The sequence below is a fragment of the Mytilus edulis genome, chromosome 12 (assembly GCF_963676685.1).
Source record: "Mytilus edulis chromosome 12, xbMytEdul2.2, whole genome shotgun sequence".
NCBI classification, from domain to species: Eukaryota; Metazoa; Mollusca; class Bivalvia; order Mytilida; family Mytilidae; genus Mytilus; species Mytilus edulis.
Window position 1 is genome coordinate 9,881,201 of NC_092355.1, and position 21,489 is coordinate 9,902,689.

A 21,489-nucleotide genomic window follows, 5' to 3' on the forward strand; every position below is an offset into this window, starting at 1 on the left:
CCTGGCGACGCGGAGCGGAGACAGGTAAACGGGTATTTGCGACAGTAAAACTACCGATGGACGTCCGCAAAGCTTCAAATACAATACAGTTATCTCTATTCTAATGCAAAACAAGTTCATAATTAAATTTCAATCATTATTTCAGTGTAAAATCTTCATTAAAGAAAATTCCGCGAAAAGATGTTATCTTCTTTGGTCCCTACACTAGGTGACGTCATAGGTATGGTTCCGGCGTCAAACATGAACACCGGGCATTTTCTGGCTTCTCTGCCGCTTCAAAATGTAATAAAGGAGTAAGTTCGGTAAGTGCCATATTTGGCCCCAATTATAAAGTTCATGGTTTCAAGACAATAATTGTTTTAAGTTGCCTTAAAGACATGTGAAAAAGTTAAACAGAGCTGTTTTTGTCAAAGTTTATTTCTAACACAACGATTTTTACATTCCAAAACGGTCAAGATAAGGGATTTTGGTGAAATTTGACAAAATCAGCGGGATTTCAACCAAATAAAGGACCAGGAAACATAGAGCGCAGGCGTCGACAAGCTTAATATTCAAATAAGACATGTTAAATGTCTTCACAAACATTATTTTAAAAGATCTTTGTTGTCGCTGTATGCGCTCTATGTTTCCTGTCAAATAATCTTTGGAAATTTACCCATTTTCATTGATTTTTTCGTGAAAAATCAATACGAGTACAACTTGTGACGTCATAATGAAACGCAGAAACGTAAAATTTTAAACAAAATGGCTTATATCCTATCTAGTCAATGTATTTGCTATAATTTATCGTGATATTGGTCAATAAATCCGAATTTGAAATTTACGCTAAAAAAAGTGGGCCATTTTAGGACCTTATCGAACATACTCCTTTTGATAAAAAGAAAATTTTTAGGCGCAACAAGTGAGTTTTTTGTTTATTATTGTAGAAATAACATGTCGACACATTCCGAAATTCAAAATGTCGGCTTCCTTAGTTACAGACAAGGAGATAGAGAATTTTACGCTTGCTGTCATCCAATCAGAACAATTGTTACAAAATAATTGCATTGGAATAATAGTGTTTGGTCCTCTCTCCTCATATAACCTCCTTGGACATACTGAGGTAAAACAATATCCCATTTTCTTTATAATTAGTTTGGAGCTGGGTTGTTATTAAAGCAACCAACAGTAGTTTAACAATGTCATCTCATAAATCGATCAAGACATATCTAGCTTAAACAAAAATTATATGAGCTGCAAGATTTCAAAATGAGGAAGACTGGATGCATCAACAAGGCAAATATCTCCTGCTATGTATTTATCACCCACCAAACCACTCTAATCAAAATGTCACACGTAGCAACATTGCAGATTAACTATTTTGGTATCCAAAGAATAGAATTTGTGAAAACATGTTGCTATTAAGTTGCGACAGACCTGTCAAATTGGTTATTATGTATGTGCCTGTAATTCAGTGGTTGTCATTTGTTTTTCGTTTCTTCTTTTTATACATAGTTTATACATAGTTAGTTTTCCCGTTTAAATTGTTTTACATTGTCATTCCTGGGCCTTTTAGAGCCCACTATGCAGTATGGGTTTTGCTCATTGTTGAAGGCTGTTCGGTGACCTGTAGTTGTCATTTTAGTCTATTGTGGAGAGTTGTCTCATTGGCAATCATTCCAGATCTTCTTTTTTATATATAAACATTAGTGAGAAAATGTTAATATTAAATGTGGACTAATAGGCATACAGGTGCATTATTCCATTCGAATTATTTGATGAAACTTATCTGTATATAATATAGGTATCAGGCCTTCAGGAAGCCTAAGTATAACTTATTTTAAGGATGTCAAGCAACAAGAACAATATTGTACTGGCTTATTCAATAAGACAAACTCTATAATTATTGAAACGGAAGTTTTATTTATATAATAACATAGTAGATTATTAACAGAATCCTGATAATTTCCCTCTTCTCTGTAAGTTTGTATGTAGTCTGTGTCAAGTCTCTTTAGTTTATATTTTAACATCATTTTTATCAATTTTTTTCTTAGTTGCATAACTAAAATAACAAAATATATAAAACACACAACACTAATCTGTTCTGAATTGATCTTATTCTCATCCATTTGAATTTTGTTAGCCTTTAATTCAATTCTTTTTTTTTCAGCTGTTCAAATGGACAAAAAATTAATCAAATGAGATCAGAACAAGAACACATCACATCACATCATTGGTTTAATTGGTTTTATCAGTCTTATTTTTTACTTTAAAATCTTCAATGAGTGATGAGCTCTTCATAAAGGAGGTACAAAAAAGTAAACAAAGTGTAGAAATGAAACAGAAGCAGGTTTCCCCCAAGACAGAAAGCATGGGAAGAATTAAAACCACTGTCATAACACAAACTCTAATTTTTTACACATATTTTACACAATTTATACAATTTTTTTGTTGTTTTTTTTTAACATAATATATTACACTTTTTATTTCACAGCTACACTACACAATGTAGCTGTGTATTTTCATATTAATTCAATCAATGAAGGATAAAGTTAATAATCTAATAATTTGTTTACATACTTACCCGGTTAAAAACCAGTATATAATGAGCAGTTTTCTCAATTCACATTTTTTCTCTTTTTTTTACAATATTTTTTTATAATTTTCCTTACAGGATGGAACCTTTTAAAAGAGGTTCACCAAGGGAGATAATTAAAACAAGATTTTCACTTTTACACCGAATGTTTTAAATCCTTATTTAGATAATTTGAAAATGTTTTCTCAAGAAATAACATTGAATTAACTTATCTTTGATAAACAAAGTAGTTTAAATTCTGACATTTTCCTTAATAATTAAAATACTGAAAGCTATGAAATGCTGACAGTAACTTCAATCCAATTATATATAGTGAGATGATATGGTTATTTCTTACAATTTTTGGAAAAAAGAAAACAATCCAAATTTTATAACTACAAAATAAATGTACAATAATAATAAACAAGTGGGCAAACATATCTGAACAAAAGCTCTGACAATACAGTTTATAAATGCTTGTAGTCATGATAACAAAAAAATCTGTCCAATCATCTGCCCTTAGGATCTACTCTATTCCGGTTTCCCTGGTTCCCTCTTTTAGTTTGCTGCTTCAGTGGCAGGTGTTGTTTCTTTGGCTTGATGTGCTTGCAGTACAGCAACAGCTTCGTTTACCTGAAAAATATATTGCATTTTCATTTTTGTTGAACAATTGACACATAAATTATGGTAGATTAATAACAGCGATGTCAAGAATTACTACATACAAAAAATTCTATCAACATTGACAGACCTATCCTGATGTGATTTTTAACAAGATAATCATGGGGAAAATTTCTTTCATATGTATTATTTACATTGCTATAAATTTAAGTAAGAAAATCTTAGCGTATTTAATGAATTCAGGGGAAATATGCTCCTCGATGAAAACAAATAAAAATTTAGTTAATTTTGGGTTGTTTCTTAACATACATTCCACTGACATGTATTTTAAATTTCAAACCATTACTAATGGGAATGAGAAACTTGAATCTATCCTTCATACATTACATCAAGTAAATAAGAAAAGCCGTGAAATAAAATAGCTGCTAACGCAAGTAGGACTTTAAAGGGTAAACTAAAGTGCAATATAAAGTATTCATGAAAATAAGTTGGTTTCCAGTATACAATTAAACAATGGTTTCCTACACCATTGCCCTTTAAATAATTTGTCCTACAAACCTTAGCCTCAAGTGACTCCTTGGATTCCAACATGTGTAACAATTCAGAGTTGTCTATTTCCAGCAACATTCCAGTGATCTTTCCAGCTAGGTCTGGGTACATACTTTGGATCAGAGGGAACAGACGTTCTCCTAACATCTGCTTCTGTTCCTGTTGAGGGGCATCAGCCAACATGGTAGAGGTCAGAGGCTCCTGACCTTGAACTTGAATCACTCCTCCTTGGGCTGGAGGCTGAAAAAGAATAATATTTATATACAAGTCCATACTGTCTAGTCAATAACGTATGTCTAAGAGACACAATATTTTTCTAACATGTAGACAGTAGATAATTTTTATTATAAATTCTTTAAATGAACATATATTCACTTCTTTTCTTTCAATCTTTCATTCCTAAGTTTCATCTGGTGCAAAACTATAATTAAAATTTTCCTCCTTAAAGAGAAACTGAATATCCCCTTTTTTTAGGGAAGCCACAGCTTCTACAATTTTGAAAAAAATAAATTTATCGGGTCTTAGGAATCATGCTGAAATCTAATTAATGCCTTACTGTATATTCTGAACTAAATGTTCCTCCTACCTGTGGCATAACCATGTTTTGTTGTCTGCCAGCTTGAGGTGGGTTTCTCATCTGTGTAGCTGAATACCTGCTGGCTGGGTTCATTACTCCAGCTGGGGGTGGCACTTGTCCTCTGCCTGGTACAGATTGTGGCATGCGAGGTGGTTGTCCAGTGCCAGACTGTCCTGTGATTGGACGAGCATTCATGCCACCACGGATGTTACCTTGACCAGGTTGTCTTGCTCCAGCCGCTGCAGGATTGCCAGGTCTGACCTGTTGTCCAGGCATATTCTGGAATCCTGTAATAGGAAGATTCACTTTATACAAAGCAGGCTAGTAATTTTGTTTATCAAAACATTTCTTTTTTTAATTTTATGTTAACAAATTTAAATTTAATATATGCAGGTTAAAAAAATGTCTGTATACATCCTATTCGATGATGTCATTGTTAACTACAAAGCTTTAATAAACGTTTATACAAACAGAGCAAGCAAGCCTACCAAAATTTTAATCTAATAGCATTAGGAAATTAGCTGTAATATCTTCAAATACATTTACCTTTCTCCCAAAATTTATGTAATACATATTTGTATTTCTGTGATTACTTTATAATTAATCAAGACATAAATTTTCTTGTTTGAATTGTTTTACACTAGTCATTTAAGAGCTATGAGGGTTTTGCTCATTGTTGAAAGCCGTACAGTGACATATAGTTATCAACCTCTATTGGTCTCTGGTGGAGAATTATCTCATTGGCAATTATACATCATCTTCTTTATACATGTGTACATACCACTAGCTGGTGTGGGCTGTCTTAGCTGTGTTGGCCATCTTGGACTTGCCCTCATCTGTGGTACCTGTGTTGGGGCATAGAAGTTTCTCTGTCCCTGTGTCATGGTAGGAAGGATATATCCTGGTCCAGCTGATGGGAACATCTGACTCATCATACCGGCAGCAGGCTGTCCCTAAAATCATAAACAAATCAAGCATATAATAAACTCACACAAGATCAATGATTCAGGGTTCTAACTAAGGATTTTGAAGGCCAGTTCAGTGACTCGTTACTTAAGGCCATGGGGAGTCCAACAGTAGGAAAAAGATATTTTATTTCAATATCATTTATTATTTTAGTCTGTATGACCTAATAGAACATCAACAATGAAATGAAATTAAATTCAGATTACTTTTAAAATTTGCTATAAAATGATATGCCTATTCAGTTTATACAAAATATATTTTGGACTTGCCCAAGGGAGAACCCTGCTTGGATCCACCATTATATATAATTAGGATCAATATTGTATGCTTATACCCTTCGATACAAATAAATATCCAACAACTTCAAATAAATGTATTGACAATATTAAATTCTGAAAATAATACCATATTTTGTTGTGTATAATATGCAGTTTTTACCTCAAAAATGTAGTTAGTACAGGTGTGTATAATACACAATTGTTGACGTATTTTTCAGTTTTTTCTTCTATATTGTATGTATTCATGACGTTTATCATTTCATTTATTCATGTGTAACCCTAAATATAAATATCAATATTTCATGGCAATGAATTAGCTTACACACAAATAACTCAATTCTTTACCTGCATTCTGATACTAGCAATACGCTGCATATACTGTGATGCCAAATGAGCCTTTCTGTCTTCTTTACGTTGGGCTAGAGCCACATACAAAGGTTTGGCTACCACAATCCTACCATTCATTTCTGTTACTGCCTTAGTAGCCTCTTCTGGAGAACTGAAACAAACAAACCCAAATCCTTTGGATCTTCCACCTTCCGACATAACCTGAAAGTAAAATAGAAATAAAAAGTAATAAGTGCTGTTCTGTTAAAACATACATAATTTTAACAGATGGCATTTTGAAAAAGGGCTAGCCATCTGTACTGGCAATTTTGGAATTTCACTGACATTCTCAGTTCAAAAGCATAGTTGACACCCATCCAAGCAAACCAAAGATAATACCTTTACCTTCACACTCAATGCAATAGGCTATAACATAAACTCCATTAAAAGTTACTGAATGAAGATAATGAACAGATTTTTTTCCTTCAAAATTGTCAATTCTGCACTAATTTGATAAAAAAAATTATTACCATTCATAATAGCAGTTTTAAGATAATCTAGTATTCGACAACAAGTCATTTTTTCTGCATTCCAGTGGACTGAACAATAAAGTTCAGTAAAATAGTGAATTTCGTGCACACTTCATTCATTCTGGCTATTCATTGATCTGGATTATAAATTGACCATTGTTCTCTCATATTCCTACATACCTTAGCACTTGTAATGGTTCCAAACTGAGAGAATTCCTTCCTAAGTCTTTCATCATCAATGTTGTCATCCAAATTCTTTACATACAGATTAACTCCTTGGTATCTATTAATTCTCTCCATTCGGATTCTCTCAAATTTGTCCTTAAGCTCTGCTTGTCTCTCAGCCTTTTTCTGTGCTCTGCCAGCAAACAAAGTCCTTTCGTGGATGTTTAAACCGTTCAAATCTTCAACAGCCTATCAAAAATCAGACATATTGTATTTTCTTGATATGTTGTCAAAAGCTAATTCATTTAAAGGCTAAAACAATGAACTAATTTTAAGTTTGTCTGTGCAACAAACAATTAAAGTGCTGTGTTACTGTAGAAAACGTTTATCTATAGGTAAATAATGAATATTTGTTTTGTTCATGAACATGTTGAATAACCCTACAAATTTCTCTGGAAAATTGATTCCAGACCTGAATCAATCAAATTTTGTCAAGCTCACTATTGTTTCTTACACTAAATACCAAATTTCTTTTGCAAATTATGTGTGGACAAACCCTTAGGACAAGCACTAATTGAAAACTCTGCTCAAACAGTTTTGTTATAGACAAGAAATAATAATCTATAGGCCTTGAGATGATTTTAAATGAGGAGTTTGAATTTCAGTTTTGTAGTTCATAACTTGTGCATGTACACCTTAGGTAAAAAAAAAATATTGTTACAGCTCTTTTTTAAAGGCATGCAAAGCAAACCTTTGATCAACTTGCTTGCTATGTTTGTTTGGATGTTTGTTAACAAAAGGAAAGTAGTCTGTTACTTATATACTAGAATATGATTGGACAATAAACATTAAATGTCAATTTTTATTGTCCAATCAAATCCCAGTATATATAAAATAGACTGAAACTCTTCCTACCTATTATTTGTAAACATCCAAACAGTTGATTAAAGGTTTGCTTTGCATGCTTTTATATAAGAGCTGTAATTTACCTTTTCTGCTGCCTCTGGTTCTTCATAACTAACAAATCCAAATCCTCGACTTTTACCGCCAATGTCAGACATGATCTGTTAATGAAAATAATAATTATAATCTTAAATCAAAATCATAATTTTTATAACCATAACATAGTTCCTTACCCTTCTGGAGCACCTGAAACTTTCCAACATTTTAACAAGAGCTCCTATTGCTGTCTTTAGTTTTATTTGTTGTGGGTTTTTTTCTTCAGAGCAATTTGAAAGTAAATCACCACGAGTGTACTATACAACATTCATTCTACAAAATTGTTCCATCAATAACTATATAAATCAATTTATTGTGATTTTACCAATTTTCCTTTGACTTTATTGACTGATAATTTCCTTTCTCAGCACAGTAGAGTAATATGAAAAAATATCGCTAGAAACAAAAGCCACACATGCCATTGTCAATGATTTTAATAACGTCTTCTTGAGTAAATTTGCATCAACAGATTATCATTGGTCATCTCAACTTGATTGCTTTTTGCCTTACCGGCTCAAGTGAGAAAATCAACCTTTTTGAAATGACCAACAATAATCTATAACTATCTTCTGTCTATCCCATCTACAGTTGAGAGTTGCTGATCTCTTTCAATGTCCAACAAAATAGTTCACAGATTAAATGCATGCATGTATCAAAACAGAAACACCATCTAGAGGGTCAGACTTTTATTTTGTAATATTTAAATCATTTATCAAGTCAGATATAATTTAAAAAGTCATTTCCAACCAATCTAAATTTAATTAATTTTGGAATACTCATACAACTTATAACTTGCCCTTTATAAACAAAATACAGTGGCCTGTCACACCATGCAGTTGCAGTGAGTGATGGCCATGAATCAACAATGTACATGTACCTGGCCACTACCACAAAATATAGTGGCAAATCTTATAAAATCCAGTATAGTTTGCTCTAAATCAAAAACATACTATCATCATATTCACATCCAAAGTCAATAATAGATCATACCTTGACACTAATAAGTTTTCCAAATGGTTCAAATATATCTTTCAGTTCATCCTCAGACATATCGTCACCAAAGTTCTTAACGTAGACATTGTTAAATTTCTTCATCTTGTCTCCAAGAATTTCAAGACGTTCCCTTCTATTCATGAATCGTCCTACAAATCTAAAATAAGAAAATATTTTGTTAAAGATTGTATGATTATAAACTGCTTGAAAAGACTTAACAGCATTAAAACATTTGAACTAATGTGTGATAACCTAACACTTTTCAAGAAACAATATACATGTACAGTCTTTAATAAATGGATGTATCCATGGGAAATATCTCCCCACTTGCATTTTTTCTGGAATAGCCCTAAAGTAAAATTTAACATGTAATGACTGTATACATGTAGGTTATAAGCATTGTGTTTAAGCGTTTGTAAAGGGACATAACTCTAAATCCATAAATGGGACACCAAATTCATTAAGGATCTGTGTTTTGTGGTAAGAAGCATTAGGCCAACTAAAATTAATTAGTAGATTTTCATCCAAATTTTTGAAAAAAATGGGGCGGGTGGGAGGATTTTATTTTTTAAATTTTATTTCATATGAAACTTTCTTGTCAGGTGTTATTCATATATGCAAGTGTAATAATAAGCTTATATCATGTAAATACATTCATAAGGTATCGTGTATAAGACAATAACAATCAAAACCAAGGAGTAACCAAAGACTCATAAAAAACCAAAAGACATTTACATCAACAGTTACAAATAATAAGTAGGAAACAACACAAACTCCACTATTAAAAAACCAGGAGTGAAATCAGGTGCTTCGGAAGGGAAAGCATTTCCTGCACCGTATACGGCACCCGTCATGTTATTTCTTTGTTCAGTTCGGTAATGATGAAAGGTTGTTATGACTGAGGAAGACTATCACTGAGATATGATTTCTGACACACTTTTGTCATAATGGCCAATCAGCTCATGATGGCGACCATAAAATTGCTTGAGTGATGACCTTAATTTGATTGATTCATAGCCCTGTCTTAGCAACTTTTGAGAAAGCAGTATTCCTCGTTCAACAGAATCAACGTACTTTGAGCTATAGCTCTAGAGTAACATATCAATTGAGACACATATACTCCATATGCTGGTGCCGCTTTTTTCAAATTCATAAATATATATCTCTGATCTGTTCTACATGTAATTGCCGTTTAGAAACCTATTTTATAGTAAACAGCAGAAGTGTGGAGAAATGTTCTCTTCAGTTGGACTACCTACATCAAATGTATTTTGCTTTCTCTGCAATGTTTTGTTGTCCTAATAAAATGAAGCAAATGCATTGGTATGCAACACAAGTACCATAAGTACAGAATAAAATGAAAACTCAAACAGTGTTTAAATAATAGGATTGGTCCTTAATATGCAAGATGCAAATATAATTACAATGTAGAAAATAAAGTTGTTTAATGACTCTATCGTGGGTATTGGGACAGAGGATGTTTTCTCTATTTCTGCAAAAAAACGAAACTAAGGCTAAATCTAAATCTAAGAGCTTGCTATCAATTAATAAATTAAAAATGCATATGTTTGTCGATTTGTTTAACTCAATGTACGGTCACCAATCTAAAAGGTTCATGCTTGTGCTAATTTCTTTATTCCAGTCAAATGTGTTCAACGATTCTAACGTTTTTGTGTTTTATTCACAGTCCAAATTTCTTCACACAAAGTCATTTAATAAAATAAATCCAAGTTGTTTTACTCACAAACATGTGTGACATACGGCGATTTGCGTTCTTGGGCACAGCGTATTACTTGTAACCCGAATATTTCAAGCCCTTCTCGTAATCAATCTCTATTCTCGGTAAATGATGTTGTCATCAAAGATCAGCAGAATATATCGACTGAATCATTCAGTAAGAATACGCTAAGAAATACGAAAACCGAAATCTGAAACAGGAAGTTTTAGATGAAACGAAATTATCGACGGTTTATACTGGTATCGGAAATGAACAAAATCCGGAAATCGTATTTTTTTCAAAAATAAAAAAAATCGGGGCGGGAAGATTTCAAAGGGGCGGGCGGGGATGAAAATCTACCATTTAATTTTAATTGGCCCTATGTACAAGTACAAAGGGGCATAATAATGAAGAAATCAAAAGCACAAGTTTTCAACTTTTTCAAACTGAGCTTTTAATTTTCGCATTTATATACTCTATACACAACCAATGATTACAAAGAAAACTTACACTTTCTTTCCATTCAACAACATGCCGTTTACTTTTTCAATAGCATTTCTGGCGGCTTCCTCAGTCTCAAAATGTACAAATCCGTATCCACGTGATCCATGCTCGTCACAGACAATCTAAAAATAAATGTTCCAAAACTTACATATAGTAACAGAATAACGCATGTATAACGAAAGTTATTCAATTATTGACCTTTTTCGAGAAAATTGAATTTGTAACTCCAAAACTTCTGGTCAACTTAGGAAGTTAATATGATTGTGCAATCTGATTAGTCAAATTAATCTGGTTACCTGTTTAATTATACTAGTTACCAGTAACTAGAAAATGTGACCAATGGGGTTGCAAGGTGATATTATAAACTTCTGAAGTTAACCAGAAGTTTTGGAATTAAAAATTCAATGGTCTGGAAAAGGTCAATAATTTTCGACATAAGTGTGTTACTCTGTTTGAGGGGTTTTCTCAAGGGACATGAACCATGTTTTGTTGCAGAGATAAATCAATTACCCACAAACTGGTGTATGTTTAACTATGCATGAAAAATGCAAGGGAAAGTTAATAAATATCGGTTGAAGCAAACACATTGAAAATTTTTGACAGAAACAAATGCCTGTGATAAATTCCTGTGATAAATTCCTTTATTTTACAAAGATCTTTATATTTAGACGGCCTTATTTTTTCATTTTAATTTTTTTTGTGTTCATGTAACATGGTTCTTAGTCATTTTTATCTGTGGAGATACCCACCTATTGAAATGGTGGATCAAGAGGGGGGCATAGAGGGCACCCCCCCCCCCTTCCTTTGCTTTTTTTTTTTGTAAAATGATTAATTAGACTAGACTTCGTGAACTTTGCCATTTCCCGTGTATTTGATTTTCAAGCGACAATTCTTTACTTATAAAGATATTTGTCTCGGATAATTACTAATCATGTCAAAGTCATGTTATTTGCTATGATCATGATGGTGGAGTTCACTGCTGTGTCAAAAATAAAAAATAAAACGTCACTCGGTCATTTTGAAATTCAAATTACAGTTACACATTGCTTTAAAAGCTAAGAATGACAACCATGATACCTTCAAAGCGGCGCAGGATTGAGCAAGAACGTTGTGACTTCTGTTTCACAATTCAACCAAACAGAAAGTAATACTCTAACACACACTCAAAAAAAAATCCACAGCAATATTATTTACCTACGAAAACATGCTTAATCCCAAATGCCCAAGCCTATTTTAAAATGACATGATAGCTAAATTATGTTCCCCAGTCAATATAAGCTCTATATATAGATTTAAAGTCGAAGGTACAAACCATCAGATATGAGGAGGCAGTCCAAGGTATTTGAGAGAAAAAAAATTGACTCTGATTTGTGAATTAAATAAGAATTCTGGTCGTATCTGAACTGAAAACAATAATCTTGTCAACTTTTGTGAGATATTAGAAATGGAAATTTCCAACAGAATTATTTAGCATTAAATGAACATAATGAATAAAAATGTATTTTTTTTAGGTCAGGGTTTGCATGTCTGACCTGAACGTCTGTTTAGCCGAGCTGATATATTGAATACTTTCAAGACCAGACTGCAATCTGCTTGCTGAGTGAGGCCTTTATGTCTAAATTTGTCGACCGTCATTCATAAATTAGTTATCATTTCAGACTCATTTGTAACCTTTGGTTTATTTTGGAACCCCTCACTTCCCTTAATTTTGTTGGGTGAAATATATCAACCAAACATTTGGATAAAGATTGCTTGTTTGACTATTTTAACTTGTGTCGGTAGAATTGTTAATTTCATCAAATAGCCCGGAGTGTTTCATGTTTATTTTTTACTGACAAGTCCCACATCAAATATATAAGTACGTAGCTTTGAATCCATATACTATCATTATCTTTATGATAGACAATTAACAGGGAGAAAACAGTGTAAAATGCACTTTTTAAACGGTTCCTGACGTGGGGCATGTACATGTATATTCTATAGTAGCGGTAAAGTGTAAGGGTTGGACAATTTTTTATACTCCTTATTTCATGTTTTTTAACGGAAAAAAAGATCCCAAAATTTTTTCGACTCGCTCCGCTTGGCAATCTTTAACAACTTCGCATCCCCCTTTCCAAATTCCTGAATCCGCCCCTGCCTTCAATTTTCACAACATAATTTTTTTACTCTCACCTGTCAACAAAAATAAAATCCATTACTTAACAGTTTTCTTACCTTACAGGATAAAATATTTCCAAAGGCAGAGAATGTATCGTATAATGCCTTATTGTCAATGCTTTTGTCAAGATTCTTGATGAATACGTTGCCAACACCAGATTTTCTCAGAGATGGATCTCTTTGTGACCACATGATTCTTATTGGTCGACCTTTGATGGTGTCAAAGTTCATTGTGTCAAGAGCTCTCTCAGCTGCAAAAGATACACGAGTATGTTCAGCCTGCATATTTTGTGTCAAGATTCAATTTCAGAAAAGACATTCACAATCAAACCTGATAACATGTACATTTGTATTAGTTTTTACAAGTTTATAAAAACCTTGAATTTTACATTTTGTACGTACACATGACATATAAATTTATTCTTGTTAGTGAAAACAGTTTGTCAATGAAATATTTTTTTAAGGTACATGTACTTCCAACTTTAAAATTCCAAATTAGAACAACGAAAATAGAAGTCCGCTTTCCAACGGTCAGTTGGAAAAATATGTTGGTCGGAAAGGCCTAAGTGGTGTCTTGAATGAAAACAATAATGACAAAGCAACGCCACAGCAGCTGATTGGCCAGTGTTTTTAAACATAATTTATTTTTGGAAAAATGGAAGATTCAGTGCGAACAAAAAACGAAAAATATGCATTCGTGATTTGAAGGGGTTAAGACCGTGCAGTGTCATCACCTAGTTATCTATGTACTAAACAGCAGACACTATTGATTTTGTGAAATTTTAATCATGTAACACTTCTAGCTTGATCTGACAACCAAGATGATGTTTTTACTTGTCTGAATACGGCATTAACTCATCAGGGCAATTGGACCACCTTAACTTGAGACTTATGTTTGTGATAATGGTATTGTTTAAGTGGGTTTGAATTTTAATTCTACTTTTTTTTTTAAACATGTGAGAGTACAAAAAATGTAGGTCGGAGGTACATTGACTTAATTGCCACTGACAATCTGTCATGTGTCTGGTCTAAGGACTGTGAAATTGAAATGTATGAATGATCACAATTTGAATACATGGAAATGTAAATGTGTTATCAGATATACAACTTTGGATATCTTACCATCTGCTGGCTGCTGAAAGTTGACATAAGCATAACCAAGTGAACGTCTTGTGATCATATCTCTACAGACACGGATACTGAGGACTGGACCTGCTGTTGAAAATTTCTCAAACAACATAGCTTCGGTGACATCTGGGTGAAGATCTCCTACGTACAATGAAGCCATTGGGTAACTTGCTCCAGCCGGATTGATATTAGTCGTCATTTTCAGAGGTTAAAATATGGCGCTGTTGATTGCTAGAAGAAATAAGTTGTTTTCGCTTCTGTTCTATCACAAACCTACCGTTTCAGTAGTTTTTTTAATAGTTTTGTTACTTTTTCAATTTTTTTGTATTTTTTAAAAGTTTTTTAGCTTAATTTCTTCCAGTTTAAGTGTTGTGTGAGACAACTTTTCGCACACAACACACGGCAACCTCACGATTTGAGAAGAGGGATAGGAGAGGTAAATTGCCGCGATCTATATATCATTTGAAACCGGATAATCCTACACTCAAATAATCCAAGAATATCGAAACGAAATCGATATCATTAAACCACTGGCAAGTTATCATTTTCTACTCTTTCAATAATTTTCGAAACGTAAACTTTTATTTTTGTACTCAGTATGAAGAATTATTCTTTATTGAAGGAAAATTTCCAAAGAATTTCCACCAATTTTTTTTTCAAATTGTGACGTGTAATATTACTACGCCGATTCATTAGAGTTATCTCCCTTTTAATCCACGTGTTTTACGGTCATGTATATGACGCAATTTTATTTAACATTTTTAATAGCATGTCAATCTTTTCATCCTGGTCCCTATTGTTTGTGGTCAATGAGTTAATCGACCACCAACATTTACCGTGGGGAGTTGTTAGATGTTGACATACATTATGTAATAAGTGGAACATGAATCAATGCAAAATTGCAAAATTAGAAGTAAAAAAAAAGTTTTTTTTAAAGATCTTTAAACTTGGTTTTAACTGGTTTTTTTTTTTAATCTGCAAGAACTGGAATAAAAAAAATCACAAAAATGCTAAACTCCATGGAAAATTAAAAACGGAAAGTCTACAGCCAGGAATTTCCAAAGGGGGATTATTTGGACTCGCGAACTCAACTTTAACAGTCACAATTCGAACAGAACGTTGACTTTAACAGTGCTTAACACATGACATGGGCAAAATCTCTTTGTTCTTACTGTACTATAATCTGGATAATGCACAGCAAAGGTGTGCATTAACTACCTCAGATATACTGCACAGTTCAAATATATTTTTACCTTTAGGGGCGGTTCCTAGATGTTGACAGGGGCGTTATTCTATCAAATTAAAAAAATATATCACCGAGTGTAGCGAGACTAAAACAATATTGACGATTTTAAGGCAAAACACGATACTTTGTCCCGTGAATCCTAGGGTGAACGACATGTTCGTCCCCACCCCCGAATCCGACTTCTGCCTTGAAATTGCGACAAAATTTAACTTTGTACAAACATCGTAGTTTCAAAATAGGAAAAAAGAAAGGTTTCTCATTCCTTTTTTTTTTCATCTTAGCTTGAACATAAAATTTTTATTATATTTTGCGTAAAACATAAATCTTAAATCAGTGTTTTAAAGTCAGAAAGAGAGTTAAAACAATGTTTGGTCATTTCCGCCAAAAAAGAATTCGAAATGAATCTAAGAATATCCGAATAAAAGAAATCTGATTTGGATTAGTTTTAGACTCAATGGAATTTAATATAACGACTTTTTCAATATCTATTCCTAGCTGGAGATCAATCAGACTTCATTTAGATGGACGTGTCTTAAAAATTAATACAGTAGATACAAAGAAATTTGGGGGAGGGGGAGGAAAAGATTGGAAAGAAAAACGTATTTTCTGTTTATTCAACATTTAAAATTTAGGTAATATAACATCTTCCTCGGTTTATCTTTCTCTATTATTTAAAGCACATCATTGATGGAAAGATATTCAAAAGCAATTAACCTAAACTCAATAACCCTTTCAGTTATGATTTTTTTTCTTCATACAACGATTTGAAGGTACTCAAATTGTCAAAGTCTTAATCGTCACTTATTAAATAAAAAAAAATCGTCCACATCTAAAACGTCGTTCGGGATAAGGGTCACCTGAGCTGTGCAGATTAAATTCTATATACCGACTTGCTTGGTCAATAACTATAACTTATTTGTTTTCAAGGGTGAGGGTCGTCCGAATCCCCCTCCCCTGGCTACGTGTATGGGCTAATCAAAAAGGAGGGTAATACCTTTTTATGTTAACCTGTTTTGACCTTTTTTAAGGTGTTGTTAACTGCGGTTATTTGAGATAAAATTGAATAGTTAACTGTTTCTAACCCACTGTCTGTTATCTGTTCTGCTTTTTTTATTGAAAATGGGACTCCTGTTATAAATATGTTACTTGACACTTAAACTGTTAAAGTGTTCACTGTTTTTGACATAATTTGTCTCTGTGAACTGATCTTCACTGTTATTTACAAGAATGTCAAAGTTAAGATTCAAACTAATCACATTAAATATAATTTTTATCCTTTCAAGAAGTCATAATTATTTGGACTAATATAGGGGGGATAGGACCTTTATCGGGACTCCGGGATCGGGTGTTTTTAAGCTGGGGATTTCGGGATTGACCCTTTCGGGATCCGGGAATTCTTTTTTTCGAATTTCGGGACCTCGGGATTTCATGTTTTTAAGCCCGGGATTTCGGGATTTCGCGGTGTTTTTAACTCCGGGATTTCGGGATCAGGACCCCTCCTATCCCCCCTCTAATATGTTAAGTACTGTCTTAATTTGGAGATCTTTGAGATTTATAGTAATCCTTGATAAAATTGAGAATGGAAATCGGGGGAATGTCTCAGAAGCAACAACCCGCCAAAAGAGTCAGAAAACAGCCCATGGCAAAACTAAAACGAGTCTTCAACACAACGAGAGAATCCTACGCCAGAAGCTGATTTTAAGAGAGCAATCATTTTAAATTCAAGCAAGAAGGGAATACCCGGGTAACTAGTTCATATAAAATGGACTTCACTACAATAAAGTCCGAAACGAATCAAAATTGACAAAAAAATCAAGAGGTATATATGGCTGAGGTTCCACAAAATTGTTAACATATCAACGCTCCCCCTATACTTCTAACCGGGTCCCATGTAGTTCATTTCTGTCTCCTATTAATAATTGATCCAAAGTTAACAGCAGGGGCCACTTCACACCCAGCTAAAACCCTGGTCAGTCCCAAGATAAAATCATTCAAGATGATACAGAAAGTGTGATAAGTTACATTGACCCAGAGCACCGTAATGGAGTTGTGTCGGAAAAATAAACTGTACTGTTTGAATTTGCAATTCGAAAAATAATTGAACAGTGAGACCTGTTAGAAGAGGCAGACACATCAGGACTTGGTTCTCAAATTGATGCCAAACTTGCTACCTTCAGAAATGTGAAGATGGACAAAAGTCTTTTTCTATATAAGCTATAAGTTCTTGGGACGTTTAGATGGAAGAATCTTGTGACACCTTACAGGGTACTTGGTGATTTATACATTGATTTTAATTATTTGCAATAAAAATCAGTAATCTTTTCAATTCATTTTTATAAAAGCTTATAAGCTACGAGTCGTATGAATACACCGATATGTACCCATAATTTATTAGGGTCCCAACCATAATGGTTAGACCTTATTGTAATAACTCTGTCTGTCTGTCACACTTTCATACGTTGCACGATTACCAAGGTTTGCTTCAACTGATTGAAATAAAACGTAAACACAAAAATACACATAACCAGAGAATCGATAATTCATGTCTGAAAAATTGGAATATGCATGGCTGGTGAGGCCTTTCATGACTGCGTATAGTCATTTTTCTAGCACTCCGTCTGCCTTTCGATCCGTTCAATTGTCTGTTCATGTGTCCAGCATAAAAGAAATGGTAGTTGTGTGCAACCTGAAACTTTATCATCTTTATTAAAGATTCATTAGGTCTTTGCATTTCTGCCACTTTGTACAGTGGTTCTGAACTCATTGAAGGTGTGCATTTCCCCTTTTCATTGCTTTTGTGTTTATTTGGGAAAAAAGTGTAGATTAAAGCTGGTGTTAACTGTACTCAGCATTTTAAATTTTTTGTTAATTATTTTTGTCAAAATTGAGGTGTTGTTAACCCTATTGCCCCCTCATCAAACGGCAAAATCAAAAGCTGAAACACACCAAAGGAATGGATATCACAACAACCAGGCGAATCCGGAACTTTTTATAAGGGGTACCCACTGACTTTCCTAAGGGTGGGCTGCTCCAGCCATGCCTCTGTGATTCCCTATGTAATCAAACAAATGTTTCCAACATAATGGACCCGGCACCTCCACCCTCCTTTTGGGCCAACCTTTCATGACAACTGTCATATTCCTGACTTGGTACCGGCATTTTTTTATGTGGATTAAACCTGGCCTTGTATGACTTATAGCTTGCTTAACCTCTCACTTGAAAATGTAAAGAAGGCTTGGAACTGGCATTTGTTTACATCGGTTTGGAAGGGTAGCATTTCATTACTCAATAAAAGGCTTAGACTATTTTTGTGGTTCCTTTAAGAATTTATGGATATATTTTTTAATTTTAATGAAAATTATGAAAGGTTGCAAGATGGCTTACTGTGTAGTGTTAATTTCCAAAAAATCTTATAATTTTCAATGGTTTTCATTCCGGTTTTATTGTTGTGCGTTTGTTTTTCTACATTGGCTAGAGGTATATAGACGATAGATGAGATCTCCAAAAAAAAACATGTTTAACCCCGCCGCAATTTTGCGCCTGTCCCAAGTCAGTAACCTCTGGCCTTTGTTAGTCTAGTATCATTTTTAATTTTAGTTTCTTTTGTATAATTCGGAGTTTAGTATGACGTCCATTATCACTGAAATAGTATGCATAGTTGTATAGGGGCCAGCTACATTGAAGACCCATTAGTTACCTTCGGCTGTTGTCTGCTCTATGGTCGGGTTGTTGCCCATTTCCATTCTCAATTTTATTGAGTGGTGTCTGTGTTGCCCAGACTAAAATTTTATGACTATGATGTGTTATTTGTACTTTTCTTCTGATCGTAAGACAGATTGAAAGAATTGGTTCAACTTGATACAAATATCAATTCGCAACTAACAAAAATATATATACCTAATAAATACAAGGGGTGAGGTATTTCAACTGACATCTTAACGGCGCTTCACCAGCTTTCACAACTCGTTTGGTATTTAAGAGCTTGCAGCTGCTACTTAGACTTTATAAAACGTCACAAGTGCATGAGCACAAAGCTGACAAACCAGGATTATGTCAAAGAATGTATCGTGCTTTATCGAAAAAAGTTCATTGGACGAAACCAAAGCCTTCAACTTGTTGATAGATATTCCGTATCAACTTCATAAACAATACATGATGGTCTAGATCTTGAAGTCAGTATTCTAGGCTGATTTATCATCTTAAATACCTGCTATGATGTTCCTTTTATTTGTCTTTGTATATACATTTTTAACCTTTACAGTTGATATAAAAAGAAGATGTGACATGATTTCCAATGAGACAAATCACTACAATAGACCAAATGATGCATAATTTAATAACTGTAAGACATTCAACAATGAGCAAAGCCCATACCACATAGTCAGCTATAAAAGGCCCCGAAATGTCATGTTAAAAGAAATTCAAACCAGAAAACTAAAGGTCATTTACAGGTTCCTGACTTAGGACAGGCGCATGATACAGAATGTGGCGGAGCTAAACTAGTTTGTTGGCGTCAACCCCACCCTAACCTGGAACTTTTTATCAATCCGTTCACATATCTTATATCCAACGGGTTTCATTAATATAGTGTTAAGTACAGCTCTTTATAAGAACCAGGCAGTGTGCCATATACATGTGATACATGGGGGGTTTCAGATTTTATCTATATTTGGCCTAGTAGAAGCAATACGTGAAAAACGCTTAAAAAATAATTTTGAGTGGGAAAATATGAGTGGTTGCCATGGTAACAGACACACAATTTTTTGGTTGTTAAGCGTTGTAAAATCTTTCAAAAATCAGCGAAATCACCACATTTCAGAGCCTGAATATGAATACAATCATGCATTTTTCATTAATTTTCATATATAACATTGATAGAACTTGGTTTAAGCTTCATTTTAGTGAAGATTGCATGTCAGCCAAATTTGTAATTTTTTGGTAAAATTTTGTGAAAAAATGCATATTTTCAACTTTTCTGAAATTGGGATTTTTGCTGAATTACCACATTTTCTCTGGTGTTTTTCAGAAAAGTGCAAATGTGTACAGAATAGTTAGCACTGTAGTTATGAAGTTTGGATACTACTTTACCAAATTTAATAGAAAAATGTGTGGGATTTTTTTTAGTTTTATCACCATAGCAACCGATTTTTTCCTTGGAAACGGAGTTTTCATTTGCAGAATATTGCAGTTTAAGAGCTTAAATGTCCTGAATTTTTCATAACCGATAAGAAAAATACATAAAAGCTAACGAAAACTTTAAATAGCAATCGTTAAGTGTTGTTGACTTCAATTGTTACCACGGAAAGACATATTATCCATAGCATCATCCACCAAAAACCTGCATAAATAGAAATTTATGTACAAAAAACATATAAATAAAGCGTTCAAAAAAGTCTTTGCTTCACTCACAGTCTTGTCTGGAATTTTTTCTTCAGATTGTTCAATAAATGTAATATGTCATGAAACATTAGGGTTGGGGGGGGGGGGGGGGGGGCTTTGGAGAATGGGGGGGAGGGTATAAGTTGATTTGTTTAAATGTTGCATACATTAGTAGATACTTAAAAGATAATTGCGTTTCGTCGTCCGAAGAATCATTGGTTTTCGCACTTTAACTTTAGTTAAAGTTAATAGAAATCTATGAAATTTATACACACGGTTATTTACCACAAAAAGAAGGTTGGGATTGATTTTAAGAGTTTTGGTCCCAATAGTTTAGGAATTAGGGGCCAAAAAAGGGCCCATTTAGACATTTTTCTTGATTTTCACACAATAACTTCAGTATAAGTAAATAGAAATATATGAAATTCAAACACAATGTTTAAGAACACAAACGAAAGGTTGGGATGGATTTTGGGAGTTTTTGGTCCCAAAAGTTTAGGAATTAGGGGCCAAAAGGGGCCCAATTAAGCATTTTCTTGGTTTTCGCACCATAACTTTAGTATATGTAAATAGAAATCTATGAAATTTTAACACAAGGTTTATGACCATAAAGGAAGGTTAGGATTGATTTTGGGAGTTTTGGTCCCAACAGTTTAGTAATTAGGGACCAAAAGGGTCAAAATTAAACTTGAATAATTGGGGTTCTTAAATACTAGTATGCCGAATCTGAACTGTGAATGCATATTCTTAATTTTTGGTCCCGTTTTCAAATTGGTCTACATTAAGGTCTAAAGGGTCC

The 21,489-nt window shown here is 33.6% G+C and overlaps 1 protein-coding gene across 2 annotated transcripts; it reads right to left on the reverse strand.

Moving 5' to 3' along the window:
• Nucleotides 1-1,882: 1,882 nt before the first annotated feature.
• Nucleotides 1,883-14,621, reverse strand: LOC139499672 (polyadenylate-binding protein 1-like). 2 transcript variants are annotated; one of them, XM_071288430.1, is made up of 11 exons: nt 14,060-14,621; nt 12,995-13,188; nt 10,787-10,902; nt 8,557-8,716; nt 7,557-7,631; nt 6,583-6,816; nt 5,891-6,094; nt 5,083-5,254; nt 4,311-4,588; nt 3,734-3,964; nt 1,883-3,187 (listed from the first exon to the last, which is right to left on the reverse strand). In XM_071288430.1, the coding sequence occupies exons 1-11, from the start codon at nt 14,262-14,264 to the stop codon at nt 3,113-3,115; spliced, it is 1,944 nt and encodes a 647-aa protein (XP_071144531.1). In that variant the 5' UTR covers nt 14,265-14,621; the 3' UTR covers nt 1,883-3,112. The 2 variants fall into 2 exon arrangements, with proteins under 2 accessions (XP_071144531.1, XP_071144530.1); XM_071288429.1 differs by having other exon boundaries at nt 4,281-4,588; nt 14,060-14,520.
• Between the last annotated feature and the right edge of the window lie 6,868 nt (nt 14,622-21,489).